We start from the raw sequence: 25,673 nt of genomic DNA on the forward strand, positions 1-25,673 counted from the left end.
AACATAGGCTAGGCTTATTGCTAAGGGACATATGCTAAAGTCCTAATATATGCAGTAAAAATGGGGTTTAACATTGCATGCAGTTGAATATTACTCAAGTATGTACAGTATTTTGCCTTTTTGGAGTCATATTTCTTCCGTCGTAACCCTAGAACATGTGTTTTAGGCCTGGAAATGTAATTTACTGGGGTGTTTTTGGAGGGCTTGGAACGGATTAGCCATTTTAATATATTGTATATATATATATATATATATATATATATATATGTATATATTATAATATATATATATATATATATATATATATATATATCTATATGTATATATATATAATATATATATATATATATATATATATATATATATATATATATATATATATAGTATATATATATATATATATATATATATATATATATATATATATATATATATATTATAGTATATATATATATATATATATATATTATATATATATATATATATATATCTATATATATATATATATATATATATATATATATATATTATATATATATATATATTATATATATATATATCTATATATATATATATATATATATATATCTATATATATCTATATATCATATATATATATATATATATATATATATATATATAGATATATATATATATTATATATATATGATAATATATATATATATATATATATATATAGTATATATATATATATATATATATATATATATATATATATATATATATATATATCTATATATATATATATATATATATTTATATATATATATACATATATATATATATATATATATATATATATATATATATATATATATATATATATATATATCTATATACATATCTATATCTATATATATATATATCTATATCTATATCTATCTATATCTCTATATATATATATATATATTATATATCATCTATATATATCAATATATATATATATATATATATATATATATATATATATATATATATATATATATATATATATATCTATATATATATCTATATATATATATATATATTTTTTTTTTTCGGGGTGTCTTTTCTACGAATAATTGCCGTTGTCATAGAGTCGTCGTCCTCCTCGCCGCTGCTAGAGAACTCTTCCTTGAACGACGTTATGTTGCATGGCCTCAAACTCCTTCAGGTCATCCATCATAAGCTCCTCTTGGTGCTCCTCGAGAAGGTCATTGATGTCGTCCTCGTCGATGACCAGCCCCATGGACTTGCCGAGTGCAACGATCTCGTCAAGATCTGGTTGCAAAACAGTTTCAGGATCGTCGACTGTTTCTGAATCTGCAGCACCAGCTTCGCCCACGTCGAATCCCTCGAAGTCTCGGGTGGATACGGCATCAGGCCAGAGTTTCCTCCACAATGAATTCAAGGTTTGCCTTGAAACCTCCTGCCAAACTTGGTCGATGAGTCGGATGCATATTACGATATCGAAATGCTCCTTCTAAAATTCACGCAAGGTGAGGTTTGTGGTATCGGAGATGTCCGATATCGAAACATCTCGTGAAAAGATGTTTCGAATACAGCTTCTTGAAGTTTGATATCTCTTGCTGGTCCATGGGCCGGAGGATAGGGTTGGTGTTAGGCGGAAGACAAAGAACCTTGATGAAGGAATACTCTGCTAGGATATCTTCCTCGAGGCCAAGAGGGTGAACAGGGGCATTGTCCAACACCAGCAGGCATTTCAGAGGGAGGCGCTTCTCTTTCAAGAATTTCTTCACAGTCGGGCCGAAACACAGATTTACCCACTCGGTTAACAAAAGCCTCGTTACCCAGGCTTTCGCATTAGCCCTCCACATCACTGGAAGCTTCTCCTTAAGCATTTTTTGGGCCTTGAAGGCTCGTGGAGTCTCAGAATGATAGACGAGAAGGGGATTCACCTTGCAATCCCCACTGGCGTTGGAACAAGTGTGAGCGTAAGCCTGTCTTTTATAGGCTTATGCTCAGGTAGCTTCTTCTCTTCCTCCGTGATGTACGTCCGATGAGGCACTTTTTTCCCAAAAAAGGCCAGTCTCATCACAGTTGAAGACTTGACAAGAACTGTAGCCTTCCTTTTCCTTGATCATCATCTCGTCGAACGTCTTTTTAAAGGCTTCGGCCGCTTTCGTGTCCGAGCTGGCTGCTTCCCCATGTCGCACCACCAAATGGATGCCAGTCTGTTTACGGAATTTCTCGAACCACCCATGCGAAGCCTTGAAGTCTGGGGTTGGCGTTGATGTCCCTTCTCCTCCGTCGTCTTCGGCCTGGGCAATCAAATTGCCAAAAATAGCGCTGGCCTTGTGGGAGATTGCCATCTCTGTTATTGTATCGCCAGCGATTTCTTTGTCTTTTATCCAGACAAGAAAAAGCCTTTCCATTTCATCGTGCACGTGGGTCCTCTTGCTGGACAAGATGGTGACACCCTTGGAAGTTGTAGCTGCTTTGATGACATCCTTCTGCTTAAGGATGGTGCCTATTGTCGACGGATTTCGGCCGTATTCCTTGGCGATCACACTCAATCGTATACCAGCTTCATACTTCTTGATAATCTCCATCTTCGTCACCAAAGAGAGTATTCTCTTCTTTCCGTGAATTTCAAGTTTCTTGGGACCCATGACTACGTATATACTGTACGTAATTATGTTATGTAGTACATATACGTATGTAGTAAAGTTCTCACACAACGCTAAAATATACTACGTACAACTAAATCACTAATGAATTTACGATAATAAACGAAATCGTTAGAACGAACGAATACCGCCTGCGTACGATACAGATGATGCCGTGCAGTGGCCAAAGAAGCACGCCGCTACGTAGATGCATGATGGGAGGGATGCTGACCAATAGGGGAGAAGGATCTCATGGTGATGACTAGCATCAGGAACCAATGGGAGAGCGGGAGGATGGTGGCGAGTCTACTCGGTTGGCGGCGTGCGAGTTTCAAAATTGTTATCGGTGGTCTGGGCGAATCTCAGACTTTACAGCAATAACCTTTCGTATCTTGAATAATTTTCGTATGTAGAGCTGTAAAATTTTTCGTATTTGCTTTCGTATCTCGAGGTACCACTGTACTTGGTGATGTACAATTTCTAGGTGGTTTTTTTTTTTTTTTTTGCTTCATCAGTTAGCTGCCTTGTTGTTAGCAAGTTATTGCAAAGATGTCTGATGCTAGTTCATCACAGTTAGGTTTTGCAGCAGTGGCTGCAAAGCTAGATTAGCTAAACTATGTTACGATCCATACTCCAAATGCCTATGTGTAGGGGTCAGTGCTGTAGCAAGGAATTTAGATAGTTTAGATAACAATGTTGGAAGACTTTTCAAGCTCATTTGGATAAAATGGACAAAGATTGGTAAAGGGAAGCAGCTCTTAGAGCAGGTAGTAAAGCTAGAGTAGAGACAACTCCTGTGTCTTTAGAGGCGAACATACCATCACTATATTCTCCACATTTATCTAATATTTCACCTATTGATAGTTCTCCAACTTCAGTACCAATTACTCCAGTCCAGGTATCCCATGTTTCCGATCCCAGCGCCATTTCCATGTTAGTCCAAAATGGACAAGAAATTTGAGTTCTTGGCGAAATCCATTATGGATCTAGGGATGTCGTGTTGTGCTTTCGTAGGAAAGTCAAGGGAAAATGCCAGTGTTGGGCCAAGTGTCAGTGTCGTGTCTGAGGAGGCGGCTGTCCGTCCCCCCATTTCTCCTAGACGAAGGTCACTGTCCCGCTCCCCAGTACCTGGGAGAAGACATACCAGAGGTCGAAGGGAGACTGGGGGGGTTTGCCCACGGTCAGTCGCCGACTCCATCGACATAATTGACTCGTGAGTGCCTAAGAAATGCTGTGCAGTTTTTGTCTGACTCGTAGGTGCAGTCGCCTGTGTCAAGGCGAAGGGTTAGGAGTGATTTAGTGTCGCGTCCATTAAAGAGACATGCCTCGACTGCGAGAGGTATGTCGCTGCCTATTAAGAAATCCAAGGAGCACTGGAGTCCACAACCTTTCTGCAGTTTCGCTCCGAACCAGGTTTTCCGGGAAGATCGTCAGTCCTCTTCGGGTAATGTAACTTCGGATGAAGTAAGACACTCACGTGCGGTCCAGTGCTTGCGATACTGACTCACCTCATTGTGTGTCAATAGGAGTTTCGACTCGTTCGCCTCATACGTTGTGTTTTGTTACTACTCCCATTCTATCGTTTTCAAAGAAGAGCCATACGACAGCCACGACTTCGACTTCGACCAAGGATGATTCAAAGACCAAATCTTTGTTAGAGGATTCTGCTTTTGAGCCCCCTTTAAACATCAACTTCAAGAGTTAATGGTCTTTTGAAGAAGACAACAAACCAGATGGAAGAAGACGACGGGGTGTCTTCCGTCCTATCGAAAGCAGAAACTCAAGACCAGATATCAAAACCCTCTTCAGCTTATTCTAGTCTGTTAAAGTTCCTTTTACAGACATATCTGGATTTTTTTGAGCCAACTTTGCCTTCTTCTTCATCGATGTTTGTGAAGGATAGTAGATCAGCGCCTTCGGGTTTACCGAAACCAGTTCTCTCTCAGTCCTTGAAGAAAGCACTAAATAAAGTAGAAGAGTGGCTTGCTAAGAAGAGGGAGTCAGGCAAGGCTTCATTCGCCTACCCTCTGTCGGAGCTGCAGAATAAAACCTATAGGTTTTATGCGACAGGAGAAGTTCCTTCCTTGGGAGTATCTGCCTCCTCCCAAGGAGACTTCTCCAGCCTTGTGGACTCGCACAGAAGAGCAGCATTATCGGCCGTGGAAGTGTTGTTCTCTTCACCCGAGTTGGATAACCTGGTGAAGAACTTGTACAAAGTGATCGAAGTCTTCAGTTTTCTGGATTGGACAATTGCAGCGTTAGCGAAAAAAAAATAGAAGATTGCCGGTCTCTGGAGGAAGAATTTTCTGCGGACTGGCTCGATGTTTTGTCCTGTGCGGACAGGGCAGTGAGAGACTGTTCAGGGGAATTGGCCGCTCTATTAACTAGGGAGTACAGGCAGACCGTCGGCTTACGACGTTCCGAGGTTACGACGCTTTTCAATTATATTAATCAGAAATTATTTCCAGGGTTACAACGCATGTTCCAGGGTTACAACGCATGTTCCAGAGTTACGACGCCTACAAACGCTGATCTGGCAGATGAATTATGACACCAAAAATGCAAATTAATCAATATTTAAAGGTTTTTTTTTATGAAAAATGCAATAAGAATGTAGTTTACATAGTTTTGAATACACCTAAAGCATTAAAAGTAAGGTTTTGTACATGAAAACTAACCCAGCAGATATATACTTAGCTATAGACTCGGTCGTCCCGACAGAATTTCAAAACTCGCGGCACACACGACAGTTAGGTCAGGTGATCCACCATTCCCGCCGCTGGGTGGCGGGATCCGGAACCATTCCCGTTTTCTAAGCCAGATTTTCTCTGTCGGCCGGACAGACAACATCTGTTGTTCGTTCCTCCCATTTTTGGATTTCTACTCGCCGAGAATTTGGATTGGTTATATTGGTGACATATTCTGTTTTCTCTGGCTTGGCATACGCTTATTGTGGACTGTTTTTCGACTTTGATTAGGATTGTTCTTTCACGATGTCTGACGCAAAGGCTTCACCTATGTTTAGTGTTTGTACATTGGAAAATTGTAAGACTAGGCTGCCGAAATCTTCGGTAGACCCTCATAATGTTTGTACTAAATGTAGAGGTAATGAATGTTCATTTAACAACACCTGTAATGAGTGTGAGAAGCTAACAGAGCTTGAATGGAAGAACTTATCTTCTTATGTAAGAAAGCTTGAGAGAGAGAGGATTAGGAAAGCTTCAGTTAGATCCTCAAGTAGATCTTGTTCTCTGGAACAAGAAGTTGATAAATCTCCTGTAACTAACATTTCTCCCTTAGCCGCAGCTTCTTCTCCCTGTATTGAATCCAAGGATTATTCCTCTGAAAGAGAAAATGTTAAAGCTTCGATCAAAAAGCTGCAAGCTCAGTTACGAGCTTTGGATGAAGGTAAGAGTGTTGACAGTGATATGTGCAGTGTCCCCAGTGAAGTGGAGGGGGCGTCTGACCGGTTCCACATTGCTCCTAGGCCTAGACCTCTTTCAAACTCCCAGGACCAGGGGAGGAGGAATGTCGAAAGCCGCAGGGAGGATGTGGGGCATCCCCAACGGTCAGGCGTCCCATCGGCAGATCCTGATGTAGCGTCCCAGGCTGCCTTGTATAGCCGCAGAAAGGGCATCCTAAGGGAGTGTTTTTCGGCTTCGGATTCATCCTCTCCTAGACGTGGATGGAGTTCAGCCTCTCAATCGCGCCCTTTGAAGAGAGCCTGGAAGGCGCCGAAAGGAGACGCTGCGGATTCAAGCTCAGAGCGTTTTCCCGAGGATTAGCCTTCAGAACATAAGAAGTCGAGGCAAGAGGAGCCCTCTTTTCAGGACCCCACTAAGAAGTTCCTGATCTGCCTTCAGGAACAGTTATCCTCTCTGGTAGGCTCTTTTACCAGAGATTCGACAAGAAGGAAAGACTTTTCTCTACCTGTCAAGAGTTCCACTAAGCGCCCCTCTTCTGCTAGGAGGGATCTCTCATACTCACCAAGACGCTTCTCTCCAGATTCCAGGGACTCCTTTGACAGGAGCTTTTCGCTTGATAAGCGATGCCCTTCGCCCTATAGGCGCTCTTCTCCACGGAGTAGGCGCTATTCTCAAGACAGGGTTCATCGCTCCCCAGTAGTTCAGGAAGGGCGTAGCCGCTCCCCTAGAAGACGTCTGGAATCTAGTAGGAGTCACAATCGTTTCAGGCTCAAGGAGATGGGAGAGAGCCGAGATCAGTTCAAGCGCCAGGAGTCTTTGGAACGTCAAGAGGCGAACAAGCACCAGGAGTGGTTTAGGCACCATGATTCTGCGGATCACCAGGAGTCAAGCAGAAGACAGGAGTCAGTCAGGCGCAAGGAATCAGTCAGACGTCACGAGTCGGTAAGCGCCAGGATTCAGGGCGCCAGGAGCCTCGCAGGCGTCAGGAGCCTCTCAGGTGCCAGGAGTCAGGGCGTCAAGAGCCTCTCAGGCGCCAGGAGTCAAGGCATCAGGAGTCAGTCAGGGAGCTTCAGAAGAGCAGGCGCCAAGAGCCTGTTAAGCACAAGGAACTTTGCAACTTCCAGGATCCTCATAGTTCCTTTTTCACTAGGAATTATTCTCCTCCTTCAACTTCAAACAAGTATGTGTCTAGGAATCAGCGCACTCCTTCGAGGGAAAGGAGTACTTTTCCGGGCAAGAGCCCTATTCCTTCCAAACGTTCTCCTTCAGTTGGTCCTTTAGAAGAAGTATCTGATGAAGAGAAACCTGTAGCTGTAGCAGTCTCGGACTACAAGAGGCTCTCGTTACTGCTACTGAAGGAGTTCAGGGACTCCCTTCACCCTGCTGACCCTCCCTCTCCGGGATCGCTTATGTCCAGCACTAGAGCACATAAGTCCTCATCTTTTGTGAAGATGCGCCCTGCATTATGTATGAAAAAAGCTTTGAAAAACTTTGCTGAATGGCTACAAGCAAAGAGGGAAGCTGGTAAAACAGTTTTTTCATGCCCTCCTTCCAAATTAACAGGGAAGCCCGGAAGGTGGTACGAGACCAAAGAGCCCATGGGATTGGGTTTTCCGTTGTCAGCAGACGCTGATTTTGCCTCATTGGTAGACGCCTCCAGGAGACGGTCTCTTCTTTCGGCAAAGGCAACTTGGGCATGTGTGAGCTTGACCATCTCCTCAAGGGCCTTTTCAAGACTTTAGAAGTCTTCAACTTTATGGACTGGGCCTTGGGGGCTTTAGCGAAGAGAGCCTAGGACGCGGATTTTGTCTCTATGGAAGAGCTCTCTAGTGTTTTGGCATGCCTAGATAGAGCGGTTATGGACGGCTCCGTGGAAATTGCCTCTCTGTTTGGAACAGGAGTACTAAAGAAAAGATCGGTCTTCAGTTCTTTCCTCGCGAGAGCGGTATCTCCTCTACAGAGATCCTCTCTTTTATTCGCCCCACTTTCCTCGCATCTATTCCCGCAGGAAATGGTTAAGGAGGTAGCTAAATCCTTAACAGAGAAAGCAACCCAGGATCTCCTCACACATTCGGCTAAGAAGTTCAGACCTGCCGTACCTATTGAGAAGAAAGAGAAGCCCTCTTTTGTACAGCCCTTTTGGGGAGCCTCCACTTCTAGAGCCCCTACTAGAGGTCGTAGACCAGAGCGAAGGAGTAGAACATCTAGAAGGTCCTTCGGGAAGTCTAGATGAACAGAGATTCCTCCAGACAAAAGTAGGCGCCAGACTACTTCATTTTGCCGAAGTCTGGGCGCAGAAGGGAGCGGACTCATGGTCCCTCTCTATCCTAAGAAAAAGATATTTAATCCCCTTCAGGGAAAATCCTCCCTTGACTACAACTCCAAGGGAGTTGATTGCAAGATACTCAGATCCGGTCCGAAGGCTAGCGATTCGGCAGGCAGTGGAACAGATGATTTTGAAGGAAGCGGTAGAGACTGTACAAGATCTCCAGTCTCCAGGATTTTACAATCGGTTATTCCTGGTACCAAAAGCATCGGGGGGTTGGAGACCAGTGCTAGACGTCAGTGCTCTGAATTTCTTCGTTATGAAAAAGAAGTTCTCGATGGAGACATCTTCCTCTGTTCTGTCTGCGCTTCGTCCAGGGGACTGGATGGTGTCCCTGGACCTTCAGGATGCATATTTCCATGTGCCAATTCATCCGGCATCTTGGAAATACCTGAGATTCATGTTTCAGGGAAAAGTCTTTCAGTTCCGAGCGTTGTGTTTCGGTCTTTCGACAGCCCCTCAAGTCTTCACGGACATCATGAAGAACGTAGCTCATTGGCTGCATCTGGAAGGTATCAGGATCTCACGATATTTAGACGATTGGCTAATAAGAGCCCAATCGAAGAAACAATGTCTGGAGGACCTTTACGTAACTCTAAACTTGACAAAGTCCCTGGGACTTTTAGTCAATCTCGAGAAATCCATGCTGACTCCCCAGCAAAGCATTGTCTATCTGGGGATTCAGATGGATTCTCGGGATTTTCTAGCGTCTGCTTCTCAAGAAAGGAGAGAACGCTGCTTGGAAAAGGTGACAGTCTTCCTAAAGAAAGAACATTGTTCTGCGAGGGAGTGGATGAGTCTACTGGGGACCCTCTCCTTGATAGAACAGTTCGTTTCTTTAGGAAGGCTGCACCTCAGACCCCTTCAATTTTATCTAAAGGAGAGAGGGGATTGGAAGTTTCAAGAACTAGGAGAGACTTTCCCAATATCGAGGAAAATCAAGGAGAATCTCCTCTGGTGGTTAGATCCACAGAAGCTAAGCAAGGGGATCTCGCTTCACTTAAAGAACCCTCGCCTAGCGTTATTTGCAGACGCTTCAGATTCGGGATGGGGAGCAACATTAGGTTCGAGAGAAGTGTCAGGCACCTGGAAAGGAGAACAGGTGTCCTGGCACATAAACAAGAAGGAATTAACAGCCATTCATCTGGCTCTCGTTCATTTCGAGGAGCAGGTTTCAGGTCTGGTGATTCAAATTCACTCGGACAATACAACAGCCCTAGCATATATAAAGAAACAGGGGGGAACACATTCCTTCTCCGTGTACGAGTCAGCAAAGGATCTACTGATTTGGGCTCAAGAAAGGGAAATCTCTCTCCTCACAAGGTTTGTGCAGGGAGAGAGAAATGTCCATGCGGATCTCTTAAGCAAAAAAGACCAAGTCCTACCCACGGAATGGACCCTCAATCTGCCAACAACTGTGGCAATTGTGGGGAAGACCGAACGTAGACCTGTTCGCTACCAACAAGAACTACAGGCTAGAAAATTATTGCTCCCCAATCTCGGATCCTCAAGCAGTAGCCATAGACTGCTTTCTGCTAGACTAGACAGGTTTAGATACTTACGCCTTCCCCCCTTTCAAGATAGTAGGGGAAGTGTTAAGGAAGTTCGCCTGCTCGGAGGGAACAAGAATGACTCTAATCGCTCCCTTCTGGCCAGCTCTAGATTGGTTCACAGAGGTACTGGAGTGGATAGTAATAATATCCTTTATTTTGGTTCAAGACCATATACAATGAACATACAAAATACACAGTAACATACACAATCTAGATATATGAGTCAACATGATAGGAAAAATTAGTAATCGGCACTTATCCACAAAATAGCTGAGGTAGCATAAAAGATAGTAATCATAATACTGGTAATAGTAATAATATTGGTGAGAAAAAAAAAATGCATTGAGAGTAGTGGATTTTCCCAGATCGCTTCCACTAAGGAGCGATCTTCTCAAACAGCCCCACTTCGACAGATTTCACAAGAATCTCCCCGCACTAAGTCTGACTGCCTTCAGACTATCGAAGGACTCGTCAGAGCAAGGGGCTTTTCGCGCGAAGTTGCGAAGGCTATCGCAAGAGCCAGGAGAGATTCCACCTCTAAAGTGTATCAGTCGAAGTGGGAGGTGTTTAGAAGATGGTGTAAGACTAAGAAAATATCCTCTTCCAGTACCTCTGTAGCTAATATCGCCGATTTTCTTCTCTACTTGAAGAAGAATTGTAACCTGGCAGTATCAACAGTGAAAGGTTACAGAAGTATGCTAGCCTCTGTTTTTAGGCATAGAGGCCTAGATCTAACTAATGATAAAGATCTTCATGACCTTATTTGAAACCACGAAAGACCAGAGGATTAGTAGACCTAGCTGGAACTTGGATGTAGTCCTTAAGTTCCTCATGTCAGGAAAGTTTGTACCTTCTCATACAGCATCATTTAAAGACTGAACGAGGAAGTCTTTATTTCTCTTCGCGCTAGCAACAGCTAAGAGAGTTAGTGAGCTACAGGCTTTGGAAGGAAGAGTAGGTTTTAGAAAGGATTCAGCGTTTTGCTCCTTTAAACCACTCTTCTTAGCAAAAAACTAAAATCCTTCAAAACCATGGCCTAGAAACTTCGAGGTAAAAGGACTTTCTTCCCTAACGGGAAAAGAACTGGAGAGGACTTTGTGTCCTGTCAGTGCCCTCAAGTTCTACCTGAAACAAAAATCCTTATTAGGAGGTACAGAAGAAAGTCTCTGGTGATCTGTTAAAGATCCTAAGAGACCTATTTCGAAGAACGCCATAACGTTCTTCATAAAGGATGTGATTAAAGAAGCTCACCTTGCATGCAGTCAAGAGCACCTCAAGATTCTCAGAGTGAGAGCACATGAAGTGAGAGCCATAGCTACGTCAATGGCTTTTCACAAAACTTGTTCACTTCAGGCTCTTATAGAGTCAACTTATTGGAGATGCAACTCGGTTTTCGCCTCCAATTATTTAAGAGATGTGAAAATTACCTATGAAAAGTGGTTCGCTCTGGGAGCTTACGTTTCTGCGGATGCAGTGCTGGAAGAAGGAGCTGAGGCTAATCCTTCTTAAATTAGTTTAGTGTTAATTTATTCTTTAGATTATTGGTTATTGTTTTTATTGGTCGATTGTAAGAGGGAATATGGGACCCTCTTGCAATTCATAGGTTTTTAACATTACTAATATGGTCAGGTGATCGGGATTGGCTTCAGTGCTCCTTGTGTTTTACTTAGAGAAACCTAAAACTCTGTCATGTAAGAGGGCTAGTCCCCATTGATATGACAAAGGTGAAGGCTCTACCATGTAAGTGGGTCAGCCCCCATTGGTACGATCCAGAGTAGGCTCTGTCGCGTAAGCGGGCTAGCCCCCATTGACATGATCCAAAGAGTTGTTCAGTCATAGGTACATACCTCGCTGGAACTCTTGAGGTAGGCAGACTCATAGACAGTAATCATGAAGTCTTCTGCCCAATCAGGTAAGAACCATGGATTTTATATCCGAAAACATATGTTGTTTTTTCCTTGTTTTTTAATATATTTATTATAGTTATGTTTAGCTGTCTCTTACCCTCCACCAAGGGTGCCAATCAGCTAAGTATATATCTGCTGGGTAAGTTTCCATGTACAAAAATGATATTGTTAAGATACAATAAAGTTTTGTACATACTTACCTGGCAGATATATACAATAAATGGCCCACCCATCCTCCCCTCAGGAGACAGGTGGAAGAGAAAATCTGGCTTAGAAAACGGGAATGGTTCCGGATCCCGCCACCCAACGGCAGGAATGGTGGATCACCTGACCTACCTGTCGCGTGTGCCGCGAGTTTTGAAATTCTGTTGGGACGACCGAGTCTATAGCTAAGTATATATCTGCCAGGTAAGTATGTACAAAACTTTATTGTATCTTAACAATATCATTTTTCTTAGAATTTTTGACAATTTTCTGGCTTACGACGCGTCTCAAGAACGAAACCCCCGTCGTAACCCGGGGACTGCCTGTACTCAAGAAGAGAGAACGGTGGTGCTCCTTCACATCTCGAGCAGTAGCCACGAACCAGAAATCGCCTGTGTTGTTCTCCCCCTTGAGTAAGTCTCACCTGTTCCCAGAAGAAACTATCCAACAAGTACTGTCAGACCTCAAGAAAAAGTCCACTAATGATCTTCTTTCTCAGTCAGCGAGAAGGCCTAAGGAACCTCCAGCGACGGGAACTAAAGCTTCCCCTCTACAAAGCACCCCTTTCGAGGAGGCAAGCCGAGGTGGCAGCAGAGACCAAGGGCTAACCTACGAACTACCTCCAAGTCTCCAAGAAACCTCCCTTTAAAACAACTGAGAAATGAGCGAAAGATCCTTCACACATCCATGGGGGCGAGACTCCACGACTACTGGGAGGAATGGAGTCGAAGAGGAGTGCAACATTGGGTAATACAGGTGCTTCAAGAGGGATATGTGATCCCATTTACACAGGATCCACCACTGTCCAATACACCTGCCTGCTTGATTGCATACTCAACAGGGTCAACAAGAGCTTTGGCTTTAGCCAAAGAAGTAGAAGGGCTCATCAACAAAGAGGCCATAGAGGAAGTAACAGACACGAACTCCCCAGGGTTTTACAATAGCCTCTTTGTAGTCCCCAAGGCATCAGAGGGATGGAGACCTGTTGTGGACGTAAGCGCTCTGAACTTCTTCGTCCAGAAGACAAAATTCCGAATGGAAACCAGTCGATCGGTGATGTCGGCCACCCAACGGGGCGACTGGATGGTATCTCTCGACATGAAGAATGCATAGTTCCATGTTCTCAGACATCAGAACTCCAGGAAGTTCCTGAGATTCGTCTTCAAGAAGAGAGTCTTCCAGTTCAGAGCCCTCTGCTTTGGAGTGTCAACCGCCCCTCAATTGTTTACTCGGATTGTTGCTCCCTTAGGAAAGTGGCTGCATTTGATTGGGATCAACACAGCTTTTTACTTAGACGACTGGCTCCTGAGAGCCAGATCCAGTCATCAGTGTGTGAAGGACTTAGAGAAGGCACTTATTTTGACACAGCATTGGGTATTCCCAATGGATTCCAACTCAGAGGATTCTCTATTTAGGGATGATACTAGACTCTAGCTTTTCGGGCTTTTCTCACCCCGAAGAGGATAGAGTCCTGCCTGTGGACAGTCCAACAATTTCGTTTGCCTGTCCTGCTCAGTCCTCGAATGGATGAGCCTCCTCAGGACCCTGGCTTCAGTGGAGAGTTTTGTCAGGTTAGGACGCCCACACATAAGGTCGCTTCAGTTCTTGCTGAAAGCAAATTGGTCTCGAAAGACGCAACCAGACTCGCTAGTCTTCCCTCTGATGGAAGAGATAAAAGTGGATCTTCGTTGGTGGGCATTCAAGGGAAAGATTACAAGGACTTTCCCTAGTTGTGTCGAACCCCGACCTGCAGTTCATCTCAGACATCTCGGACAGCGGATGGGGAGCCTTTCTAGGAGACAAGAGAGTATCAGGTCTGTGGACAGAACGAGAAAAAACCTTACACATCAATGTGAAAGAATTAAAAGCCATCCTCTTAGGACTACAAGCGTTCGACCCTGTAGTCACCGGAAGGAACATAGCGATCTACTCAGACAACACCACAGTGTTGTCATATGTACGGAAGCAGGGAGGGACCCACTCGTTCTCTCTTAACAAGATAGCCGAAGATCTCGTCACCTGGACGAACGAGAAGAGGATCACCCTTTTTCCTAAGATTCGTCCAAGGAAAAATGAACGTTATTGCAGACAAACTGTCATGTGGATCAGGTTTTACCAACCAAATGGACTCTGAACAAGAGAGTGTGTCAGGACCTCTGGAGGCTTTGGGGAAGACCATCAATAGACCTGTTCGCCACATCAAGGAGCAATCACCTCCCCATTTTCTGTTCTCCGATTCCAGAACCACTAGCGTGGAGAACAGATGCAATGCTGGTAGATTGGACAGGACTAGACATTTATGCTTTTCCTCCCTTCGGGATGATAAGAGAGGTATTAAACAAGCTTCAATCACACCAGAATGTGGCAATGACCCTAGTAGCTCCATTCTGACCCAGGAAAGAATGGTTCCCGTACCTTCTCAGTCTGCTAGTCAATTTTCCAAGACTACTTCCACAAGTTTATCGCTTCTCAGACAACCCCATTTCAACCAATATCACCAATTATTGTCCACTCTGGCCCTTACAGGATTCAGACTGTCAGGAACCTTGTCAGAGCAAAAGGTTTTTTGCGAAGGGCATCAGACGCTATTGCTAGCTGCAGAAGAAACTCTTCTGTCAACCTCTACCAGTCCAAATGGAGAATCTTTAGGTCATGGTGCAAACGATATAACATCTCTTCTTCTGAAACATCTATAACAGAAATTGCGGAATTTTTGTTATTTCTGAGGGTCTCCAAGAAGTTAGCCACTTCGACTATTAAAGGATATAGGGCCATGCTTACATCAGTATTTAAGCATAGAGGCCTCGACATCTTGTCAAATCAGGATGTCATTGACCTGAGCAGATCCTTTAGTTCCTCCAAAATATTCAAGCCCAAAGAAGTGGAATGGAATTTGGATGTAGTTTTAAGGTGGCTCACCAGTCCCCAATTCGAACTGTTGAATTTGACAACCTTAAGAGATGTAACTAGGAAGGCACTATTCCTAGTCGCCTTAGCCACAGCAGGAAGAGTAAGCGAGTTGCAGGCAATGAGTAAATAAGTGGGTTTTGCCCAGGGCAATGCAGTTTGTTCATATGTAACAGACTTCCTTGCTAAGAACGAGGATCCTTCAAATCCTTGGCCCCATTCTTAGTTGGGGCGGAAGACGAGGAACGTACATTGTGTCTGGTCAGAGCCATTAGACACTATCTGACTAGGACAGAAACTTTGAGAGGAGAGTCGAACCGACTCTGGTGCTCGGTGAAAGACCTGTCTCGGCCTCTTTCAAAGAATGCAGTGTCGTTTTTCCTGAGGAGTTTGATCTGAGAAGCGCATGCCCAAACTCACTCTTAGTGTGCTTAAAGTGAAGGTACAAAATCCCACCATTAGTAGGGACGACCCTGGCCATTACTGCCACATCTCCTACATGTGATGAGAGTGCCGACCAGAGGCAGTATCTATCTGTAGCTGCTCACTCACAGGGTAAAGGTACTGCAAACATTATACAACTACTATCCGACTTACAACCTGCTTGACATACGACCACTCGTACTTACAACCTTACTTCAGACAATTGACCATTGAGTTACTTGGCACTGCGCCATCTCATGAGAACTCTCCTCACTCAGGCATGAGAACTCTCATCACTCGGGCAGCATCAGTTTGAGTTACCCTGCCCTATCTGCAGCATCATTTGGTATTAACTGTACTGAAGACTGAATTGCAAACCAATTTACGTAAGAATCGACTTCTGACATGCGTGCAAGAACCTAACCCCATTGTAACTCAATGCCTGATTGTACGTAATATATACTATTACATAAATGATTAAAATGTATTAGTAGAAGTACATTATGGTAAAAAGATTGAAATAATGAGTGTACATTACATTACAGTACTAAGTAGGCACTTATATAGCAAAGGTTTGATAGTATACCCTACCCAGTATGTTGGCCACTTTCTAAGGTTTGACTTACATCCATTCTGACTTACAACCAGTGGGTCGGAACCAAACTTGTTTGTAAGTAGGATAGTACTTGTATACAGGCAGTCCCCGGGTTACAATGGGTTCAGCTTATGACGTTCTGAGGTTAAGGCGCTTCTCAATAATATTCATCAGACGTTATTTCCAGGGTTATGACGCATGTTCCAGGGTTATGACGCCTGCAACGCTCATCTGGCAGATGAAATATGACCCCAAAAATGCAAAATAATCAATATTTGAAGGTTTTTTAATGAAAAATGCCATAAGAATGCAGTTTACATAGTTTTCAATGCACCCAAAGCATTAAAAGTAAGGTTTTCTTAGGATTTTTTTACGATGTTCCGGCTTGCGATGATTTTCGGCTTGTGACACGTCTCAAGAACGGAACCCCTGTCGTAACCCGGGGACTGGCTGTATAATGTGAGCACATGATTATTGTTTTTTTGTTCATAAAGCTGTCCATATACCCACCTTCTGGGTAATGTGGATTCAGCTAATGTAATTGTTTGGTAAGTCACTTATGTGAAAATGATATTTTAATGATAAAATAAGGTTTCACATAATACCAAACAATTACATAATCAAACCCTCCCTCCTCCCCACAGATGGACGTTGCGGCTCAACGAATTGACGATAGTTAGCTCAGCAGTACTGGGTATTCCCGAAAGTGGGTGGGACCTGTATCACCTACACGAACACTAGAAATAAATTTCTCTGATTCTGTGCTGGCTGAGCCGAAAATTGAACTTTGGACCACCGGATTGGTAGCTGAGCACGAAAACCACTTCCAACAAGGAACTTTGACCATTGGCGTGCCTCTTCATTTACCCCTCTCCAGAACTTCTGCTCTCATACGCCTCATATGTGGGTTGTGGAGCACATCTGGAGGAACTACTGGCACCAGGAGTATGGAGTCTTCAAGACAAACAGCTGCATATCAACTTAGTGGAATTTAAGGCAGCATTCCTAGTACTTAAAGAGTTTCAGGAAAGAGTAACTGGTCACTCCTTGGTTCTAATGTTGGACATCTCTTCAGTGATTGTTTATGTAAGTAAAGGGGGGGCTAGTGTCATGCTTACTTCACACACTACCGGTACATTTGTACCAGTGGGCATTAGATCACTTAGGGGACCTCTTAGCCAGATACATTCCAAGCAAGAGGAACGTGATGGGCAACAAATTAAGCCGTCAGAATCAGGTTCTAGGGAGAGAGTGGTCTCTGCATCAAGAGATACCTGACAGGCTCTTCCATCTGTGGGGAAGACTAATGATAAACCTGTTTGCAACAAGGTTCAACAAGAAACTAAAGGTCTATTGTTCGATAATTCCAGATCCTTTCGCCATGGCAGAGGATGCTCTGCAGCATCCATGGGACAACCGGGAAGTCTATGCCTTTCCTCCCTTTTGACTGATCCCCCTGGACTTGAACAGAGTGATAATTTCACTATCTCAGGATGACTTTGGTAGCTTCATTGTGACCCCGTGCAGAATTGTTCCTAGATCTGCTTTCATTGCTAACAGCAGTTCCGAGAGAAACTCCGGCTTGGCACAAGTTCCTTTGCCTACCTCACGAAAAGAGGTATCATCAGTTAGTACAATCCCTAACTCTTCATGGCTGGAGACTATCAAGTATCTCCTATGAGCAAGAGGCTTTTCTCTCAGAGCAGTGACAGAATGTCAAACTATTTCAGAAAGTCTTCCTCAGCCATATACCAGGGAAAATGGCCCGTCTACTGTGATTGGTGTCATAGGTGGTGTTTTTCTTTAGTTGGAACTTCTGTTCAACAGGTAGCTGATTTCTTTGTTTTCCTAAAATCAGTAAGACATCTTTCTGTATCTGTTATCAAAGGCAACAGGGCTGCCTTGGGGATAGTTTTACACTTAGAAGATGGAGACCTGTCCTCTTGGGAAATCTCAACGCTGCTTAAAGACTTTGAACAATCTTGTTCTCCAAGAGAGCTTAAGCCTCCTTCCTGTGACCTGACTCTGGTACTAAGTTGTCTTACCCTGACCTGACTCTGGTACTAAGTTGTCTTACCCATGCTCCATATGAACCTTTGATAGTTTTTTTTTGTATAGAAACCTGACCATCAAGATAGTTTCTTATTAGCTTTAGCTTCTTCAAAGAGAGTAAATGAACTCCTTGGTCTGGATGCTGAAGTAGCCAAGTCTCAAAATCCTTCGGCTCATGATGATAGATTTGATTCCTTCTCTATCCCTTCCCTTGGGGATTCTGATGACAATGATTTAGATGAATTACTACTTTGTCCTGTCAGGGCTCTGCGTAGCTATTTAAAAAGAACCCATCACCTCAGGCCTGGTTGTCGTAGACTTTTTGTTTAGGACGGGCCGGAACAAGAAAGAAGGGTCCAAGAATACCATCTGCTTTTGGCTAGGTGAGGTTATTAAAGATGCCTACTGTTTTTCTTCAACTTCTAATGCCGACACAGTGCATGCAAGAACACATGATATCAGGGGATTAGGCCCTTCCTTGTTATTCAAAAAGAACTTTCTGTTCAGAGAATTTTAAAGGCTGGTACTTGGCTTTGTCAAGTCACCTTTACATCCTTCTACCTGGGGGACATTGCCCCTTGGTCCTTGGACACTTTTTCTTTGGGTCCATTTGTGGTTGCTCAACAACTTGTGCAGCTCATCCAGTGCCCCTAGTGAGACAGTTTATATCTTGCCTAAGATGATGGTAAGAAAGTGAGAATGATTCAGATGACGTCTTTTCTCTTTCCCCTTTCCTCTCGATCCACAGGCAGTTAGAAGATTGATCCACCATATGCTGGAGCTGGTTAAGGTACAGGTGAGTGTGAAGTATTACTGTTTGAGTTTGTATTCTACATGAATATAATCCCACAGCAGCAATCCCTTCCTCTCTCTAGCAAGGAGAGAGAGGAATGATAACAAACAAGGCTGGTGGCTATCATGGTTTGATATCTGAGCGGTGAACCACTCCTGATAAATGCATAATGATTATCTTGGTTGATTGTAATCATGTAAGGAAATTATGAGCTGGAAAACCTTTCAAACCAGGGCGGAAAAAAAAAAAAGCAGGGAGTACATCCTTCCACTGCAAGAGGCAATCCATGGTTAATTTTGAAGGTTGGGTTAGTCATTAAATATCCATGAGTCAGATGACTGATGAATTTGAAGACCAGAATGAAAAAAACTATAATCCAACAGTTGGTTTAATGTTTTAATTTGTTATCAGATGGATTATTCCATAATTTCTGCTATTTGCTCAAGACTATGGGTTTTACTGATTATAAACAATTTACTGTTGGAACAAGTTTGTTGGAATTGCTCAGTATAAAATTGCCACATTTGTTGCTTCATCGTACTCGTTTTCCTTAATACCCACAAGTGCAGAGATAAGATGTTTTTCAACATTTGGTTTCCTAGTTTGTGGAATGAACATTTTTTAAATTGATATATACAGCACATATTATATATCTGTGGCCCCTGGTCCAGTGCTATCGGATAATATAGTGTGTCAGATAATGAAGATCTGGATAATCAAGGGATGACTGTTGGATACTTCATACAGCATTCATGGTATATTAGCTGAACATACTCATAAGTGAATGAATAGGGATGAGTGGATAATGATTATAAAAGACTGGCCAATACCTAGGGACACCTGGCTGTCTGATGCTCTCAAATCAAAGAAATCATTTTGCAACTTAAAAGCCCTGCTTTTCTATCAGTGACAACCAATAAAAAGGGCCTCCTTTGACTTAAGTATTCATGACTGAACTGCTGTTTGATTTCAGGTCCCCTGGTAATATATTTTGAAAATTATGAAAACTTGTTTACCAACACTTTAATTACATCTTAAAGCTAAGTTCAGTAGTTTTCATTCTTGTCCTAAGTACTATTGTAAATACTTTGCATCTGCAAAGCTGTGGCTTCTGGGCTTCTCTGCTGTATGAATGCACAGTTTTGCAAAATTACAAAAATTACAGGCACCACCCTACATACAAACATTTTATGTTCTTTACAACTGTTCATATGTTGAATAATTTGTGAGTGTGTTTTTAACATTTTAAAGCTACATTACGGTACTCTTCACACCTGTTTAAGTACAGTTTTATATAAAGTCAGTACAGTACTATATGTTTTTTCATCCTAAAACACAATATGCTGTACACACACTGCTGTATTTTATAGGGTACTTTATTGATATGAATGATATAATAAACCTAAATAAATTGTAATGATAATACAGTTATTTTTCTTATTTTTGACATTTGTAGAGTAGGGTTGAGGTGATTGATGAGAGGAGGAGAGGCAGTGTGGAATTACAGGGGTATTGGATCATCAATGTCACTTGTCTTCTTTGGCAAGGATTTCTTCTGCATCACTTACCTCTTCTTCTGAGGAGGAAGCAGTCAATGGAGAACGGAAGGCTGTTGAGGTTGAAGGCACTGGTGTGAAGACTTGTTCTAAGGAAGTTTGCCCTGATTTTCTTTTCTTTTTGTTGTATAAGATGATAATGCAAAGCGTCATTGATGGTTGTTGCTACTGCTGAGAATATCAGGATTTGGGTCCGGATTCTCAAAAATAGTTGAAACTTTCTTTATAAGAGAAAACCCCTCAACTATCAATTTCATTTCAGATGTTTTTAAGGGATGAGGCTCTTCTTCCTCATGTTCTTCTGTTCTCTGCATTCCTTCCAGCTCCTTAAGTCTTCATTTGTTAACTTCTTGGAAGGAGACTCAAACAACTTTTCAGTCTTCTTCCTCTAAGTCAAGATGCGGCTTTTGACTTACGTCAAGGAGATTGTTAATGGTTCCCTTTGCCTCCACTTCCTGATTAAATCCTCTGAAGTACTAACTGGGCATAAACCCTTCCATGCTGCATTCATGTTGATCCAACGTACGTCACACCATGCAGCATCGGTATTTTTTGATACAGTTATAAATGTTTTATCTCTTCCAAAAGGCACATAAGGTCATACCAGAGTCATTCACTTGGGTATGATGCCTTGATCCATTGGCTAAAGGAGTGGAGTTGGGTTAGGGGGCAAATACACAATTTTCACATCCAGATGAAAATCATCTATGTACTTTGGGTGTCCAGGGGCATGATCCAATATTAAGAGGATCTTGAAAGGAATCCCATGCTCTCAGCAATCCAGCTTGGCTTTGGGAACAAAGTGTTGGAAAAACCAGTCACTGAATACAGCAAGAGTCACCCAGACTTTGTAATTGGCCATACAGATTACTAGTAGAGAGCTCTTTGTGATGTTTTTGAATGCCTGTGGATTTGCAACACGGAATGCCAAGAGAGGTTTAGCTTGAAGTCTTCTGAAGCATTGCCACCCAGCAATATAAGGTTAACCTATCCTTCGCAGCCTTATATCCTGGCGTCATCATCACCTCACAGCTGATACAGTATGTGTTTTCTGGTGCTATTGTCCAGAAAATGCTTGTCTCATCAGTTTTCTGAGTAGTATAACCTTCCTTATCAATGATTTTTATAAATGTCTTGGAGAGTTTTTCGGCTCCTGCTTTGTCAACACTTGTTGCCTCACCACTTATGGGCACATGATGCAGGTTAGCATGTATTTTAAAGCAACAGAACCATCCATAACATGCAGAAAATGTTTCATCTAAAGCACTTTCACCAGCCTTACCCTTCAAGTTGTTGAAAAGGAATTGCCGTCTGGTGTTCCATCCCGATACCCAGAAGTTTTTCTATTTCTTCCACCAACTTCTCTTTCTTTTATTTATAATTGTTGACTGCATAGGCATGGCACTTATAACATGTTCCATAATTCAATTCTCGTTCTTAAAGAGTGTGCCAACAGTTGAACGAATCATAGTATTATACATCTGTGCTGTGTCCACTTTTTTTCACCACTATGTAGTTTCTTTATAATTGCCACCTTAGTTTCCATTGAGATGGCTTACTGCTTTTTACCACTGCCTCTGTCTTCATTTCCTGTATGCCTGCCAGTCACCACGGGAGGTAAAGGATAGGCTAGATATTTCACAATAAAATCACAGGAATAGCTTGGAGCACAACAAGAGTGTGTCTTGCCAGTGGCACAAATACAAAAGATTTGGATTTTGGGTTGGGATACACTACCATGCTTTCAATTTTCAGTTCCGTTTTATTCTTATATCTGAATGTATGTAACTTGAATATTTTTAAGTAGGGTGATGTCTGAACTTGAAAAGGAATGGAGGCAATTGAAAAAAAACAAGGCAAAATAAAAAAGGAAATTCCCAACATTGCCATAACACTCACTACTTAACAAACAAGGTAGTTTATGAACACCTAACATCCCATGACTTATAAAATTAGTAACATTATCAACAACAAAGTTGTTATTATTTAAGAAATTGTTCCATATCAAACAGAAATGCTAAGATTAGAATATAGTAATGTGTTTGTTTTACTGTATTTGCTTAAATTTCTTAGTTTTTTATTTTCTTTATTTGGAATCTTGTTATTTGATAATTTGCATTACCATTCATGGAATGTTTATTGATATTTATTTTTGCTGATTGATAAATATCTTTTGTCTTGAAAATGCCTACTTGATGATGTTTTAAACCTTCCATTCTCAATTTGTTCGCACTGTTGTAATCAGTGGGGTTCTAACTAAAAAACAATGTGCTGCTTATACATATCTCTCTCCAAGTTTTTGCCAAGGGTCGACTGCAGTCAAGAAGAAAAATGAGTTCAGGAGCATTTTTTATACAGTAGTTGCAGTTTAACCATAAAGTTTTGGGAGGGGATTAATTTTTCATGTGGGATTCTTACAAAGCATTTTTATTGATGAATAACTTTTATGTGTATGTATGTAGACTGAGTACGTACTTATTTTTGTACTTTGTCATCATTTGAAAATCTGGACTGGAAATTTTATTTTGATAGTGTATATTTTAACCCCCTTGATAATACTTAATTGTCTTGATGCCCTTATTATTGCAAGTCCATAGGGATGATGTTACCATTAAGTGTTTTGTAATAAGCAAGTTCCTTGTATCAAGGACAGAAATTCTTTTTATACATCAGTTCTTGAACTACACCTTTGGAAGACTAAATTTTGTAATGGATCGTGAAGAGGTTTGTGCTTTAATGAGGTGTAGTGGATGCAATTTTCAAACACATCTTGCAAAAATATTTGTAGGGTATTTATTTTATTTGTATCTAGGCAGAATAGATATTTTGTTTTAACATTTGAAAATTGTCCTCAGAGTAACTTAAATAGTCTAGTTCAGTATTCAGTACAGGGTGTTATAGTATTTTTTAAACTTGATGCTGTCATTAAGGGCATTCTCTGATTCGGATGGTTATTACCTTTAGTTCCCAATGTCCAGTTGTGTAAGTGCATTATTCAAGCTTATTGTTCTTGTTAAACTTGTTTTTCAGGTTGATGAGGCTTTGAAAATAAAAAATGTGGACATTGCCAAAGAGCTGAGTCTCCCACCTGTCAAGCTTCACTGTTCAAGTGAGTATTTATTCAGTTTTGAAGAAGGGAAAGCTAGAAAATGAATTTATCTGAATTGACAATATTGGTAATTGGAATGTTGTTATTGCTGTTTTAGATCAAGTTGACTTCGTAGTAGGTTCTAGCACCTCAGAGTAGCCGATGAGAATGCTATACCACTTATAGTCCATGTACCTGAATCCAGGTGTTAAAAGGCTTTAGAAGTCTATATTTGGTTGTTTCCTGGGAAACTATATCTTTTGTCTAACCAGGAAACAACATCTTTTCTGGGTTCAACCTGTGTCGGCTGGTGAAATGTTCCTGTAGCACACATTTCTAGGTATAAATAGATGCTAAATATACCAGAGAAAAAAAGCTATATGGAATGCTAGAGTTACTACCTCCAGCTCGCTCGCCCATATAGGGTGTCGGTATAGCACAAGGGCGAGTGGAAGCCACTACCACAGATACTTTGCCAATTAGAAGTCTCCTCTCAAAATCCCTCTCTAGATAGGTGCCGTTACAACGTCTACCTTCCGCTCGCTACTACTACTACTACTGCCCGAAACCTTCATTCCTGATTTTGGCAAAGCATGTCCCCTCAAGAGCTCCAAGCTTCTTCATCTAAGTTGAGTATACCATTTATCGTTTTTGAATCTCGTGAGGGCACAATGCATCCAATTTTGGCCCATTTTTTAAGTCCTTTTGTCCTCATGAACCAGGTATGACGTTCTTTCGATCCGCCATTTTGGGTGCATGACTCACAGCGTGCGTGATTTTTTCAGTTTTTACATCGTGATGTATTTTGTCCACCGTTTAGCACTTCACTATTTAGGCTACTGTTTTCGTATTCTTTTTCATTATTCTCGCTCCTGTCGATTTCTGGAGCCTTATTTTTACGAGTTTTATCCTTACGTTATTAGCCTATTATAGGGCCCGTCTCGCCTGACGTATTCTGAGGCCTTCCTTTTTACGATTACCTTAAGTTTTTAGCCCTTTGGGGCACCTTTTTGTTATCCTCAGCCCCTCAGGAGCGTGTTGGTTCCCCTTCGCATACGGTTATATGCTTCATACGATGTGCGCGAGCAATGTGTTTTTTGGCATTCTAGGCTAGCCTAGCAGTACGCCAGTTATTGTTGGGAGAGGAAGATTCCTCTTTCTTTTGCAGTACTCATGCATGTATATTTTTAGTGTAGTTTTTGATTATGGTCAGTAATATACTTGATTATATGCACTTTTGTGATAAAATATTAAAATAATTGTTTTACTTTTGATGAGGTTGGAAGTTCTTAGCGATGTACTTCCCTGGCCTTTTCGACCAGACCTAGGCTAGGTTTTGGAGGGTAGGCCAGGCAGTCTTGTATATCCCTCCACCCTTGTGGCCCCTTTTACCGCCACCTAACCAGGCAGGTATGTTTGCTTGGAGGGTGGTCCAGGACAGAGAGTTTCTCTCGTGTCATGCTTGTAGGGCCTAGACCTATCGTACCTGACCAGATCGGAAGATTCGGTTTTGGAGGGTTGAGTTAGGTTCTATCCATCTTCGTCATGACGTCCTTTTTGGGGCCATACTAGCCTACCTGACCGGATCTGTACCGATCTCGGAGGGTTAGACTGGGCTCTTAGCTGGGTGGAATCCTCTCTCCCCCCCTTCTCCCCCCCTTTTTTCGCAGTTCTTCTAGTAATTCCTCATCAGTTACTTTATGAATTGTCTTTGTTGAGTGTAGCCTGGGCCATTGCCCCCTTTAGGGTGTCAGTTGGCCTACTGTCTTCTGCCCCCTTTAGTGGTAGGCTAGTTTACGGCTCCCGAGAGGTGGTTTTTCACTGATTGGTTGCTGTGGCCAGGCGATCACGACTCTTCCACTCTCCTCCGGACATTCCCCCCCACCCCTGTCCCGGACTTGTTCCGGTGCTGCCTAGTTAGCTCGCTGCCCAAGTAATCCTACCGATGAACGACAGCTAGAGCATAGAGCTTAATCCAGGGGATTAGTCGGAGGAGATTGGGTGATTAGTAAATTATGTAATCTCTATTGGTATGTCTCCGGGCCTGTGTGTTCTCTGGCGAGGTGGGGTCTACCATCACACCCGCCAGTAGGCTATATGCCGGATTGTACGTACCACTGTTCTGCCGTTCTGTTTTCCGTACTCCTCTTTGTTATCGCTGCTTCCCCACTCCAGTGGGGGCGGAACTGGGCTTAGAGCTGCGTTTCTAATTGA

The 25,673-nt window shown here is 42.3% G+C and overlaps 1 protein-coding gene across 1 annotated transcript in view; it reads left to right on the forward strand.

Annotated features, from left to right (window-relative positions):
* Positions 1-25,673, forward strand: part of LOC135224587 (iron-sulfur cluster assembly enzyme ISCU-like) — a 244,126-nt gene that overhangs the window by 29,515 nt on the left and 188,938 nt on the right. The window contains exon 3 of the mRNA XM_064263721.1: positions 23,402-23,480. Within this exon, the coding sequence (XP_064119791.1) occupies positions 23,402-23,480 (79 nt within the window). The remainder of the gene's footprint in view (positions 1-23,401; positions 23,481-25,673) is intronic.

The sequence above is a fragment of the Macrobrachium nipponense genome, chromosome 12 (genome assembly GCF_015104395.2).
Source record: "Macrobrachium nipponense isolate FS-2020 chromosome 12, ASM1510439v2, whole genome shotgun sequence".
In the NCBI taxonomy this organism is placed as follows: domain Eukaryota; kingdom Metazoa; phylum Arthropoda; class Malacostraca; order Decapoda; family Palaemonidae; genus Macrobrachium; species Macrobrachium nipponense.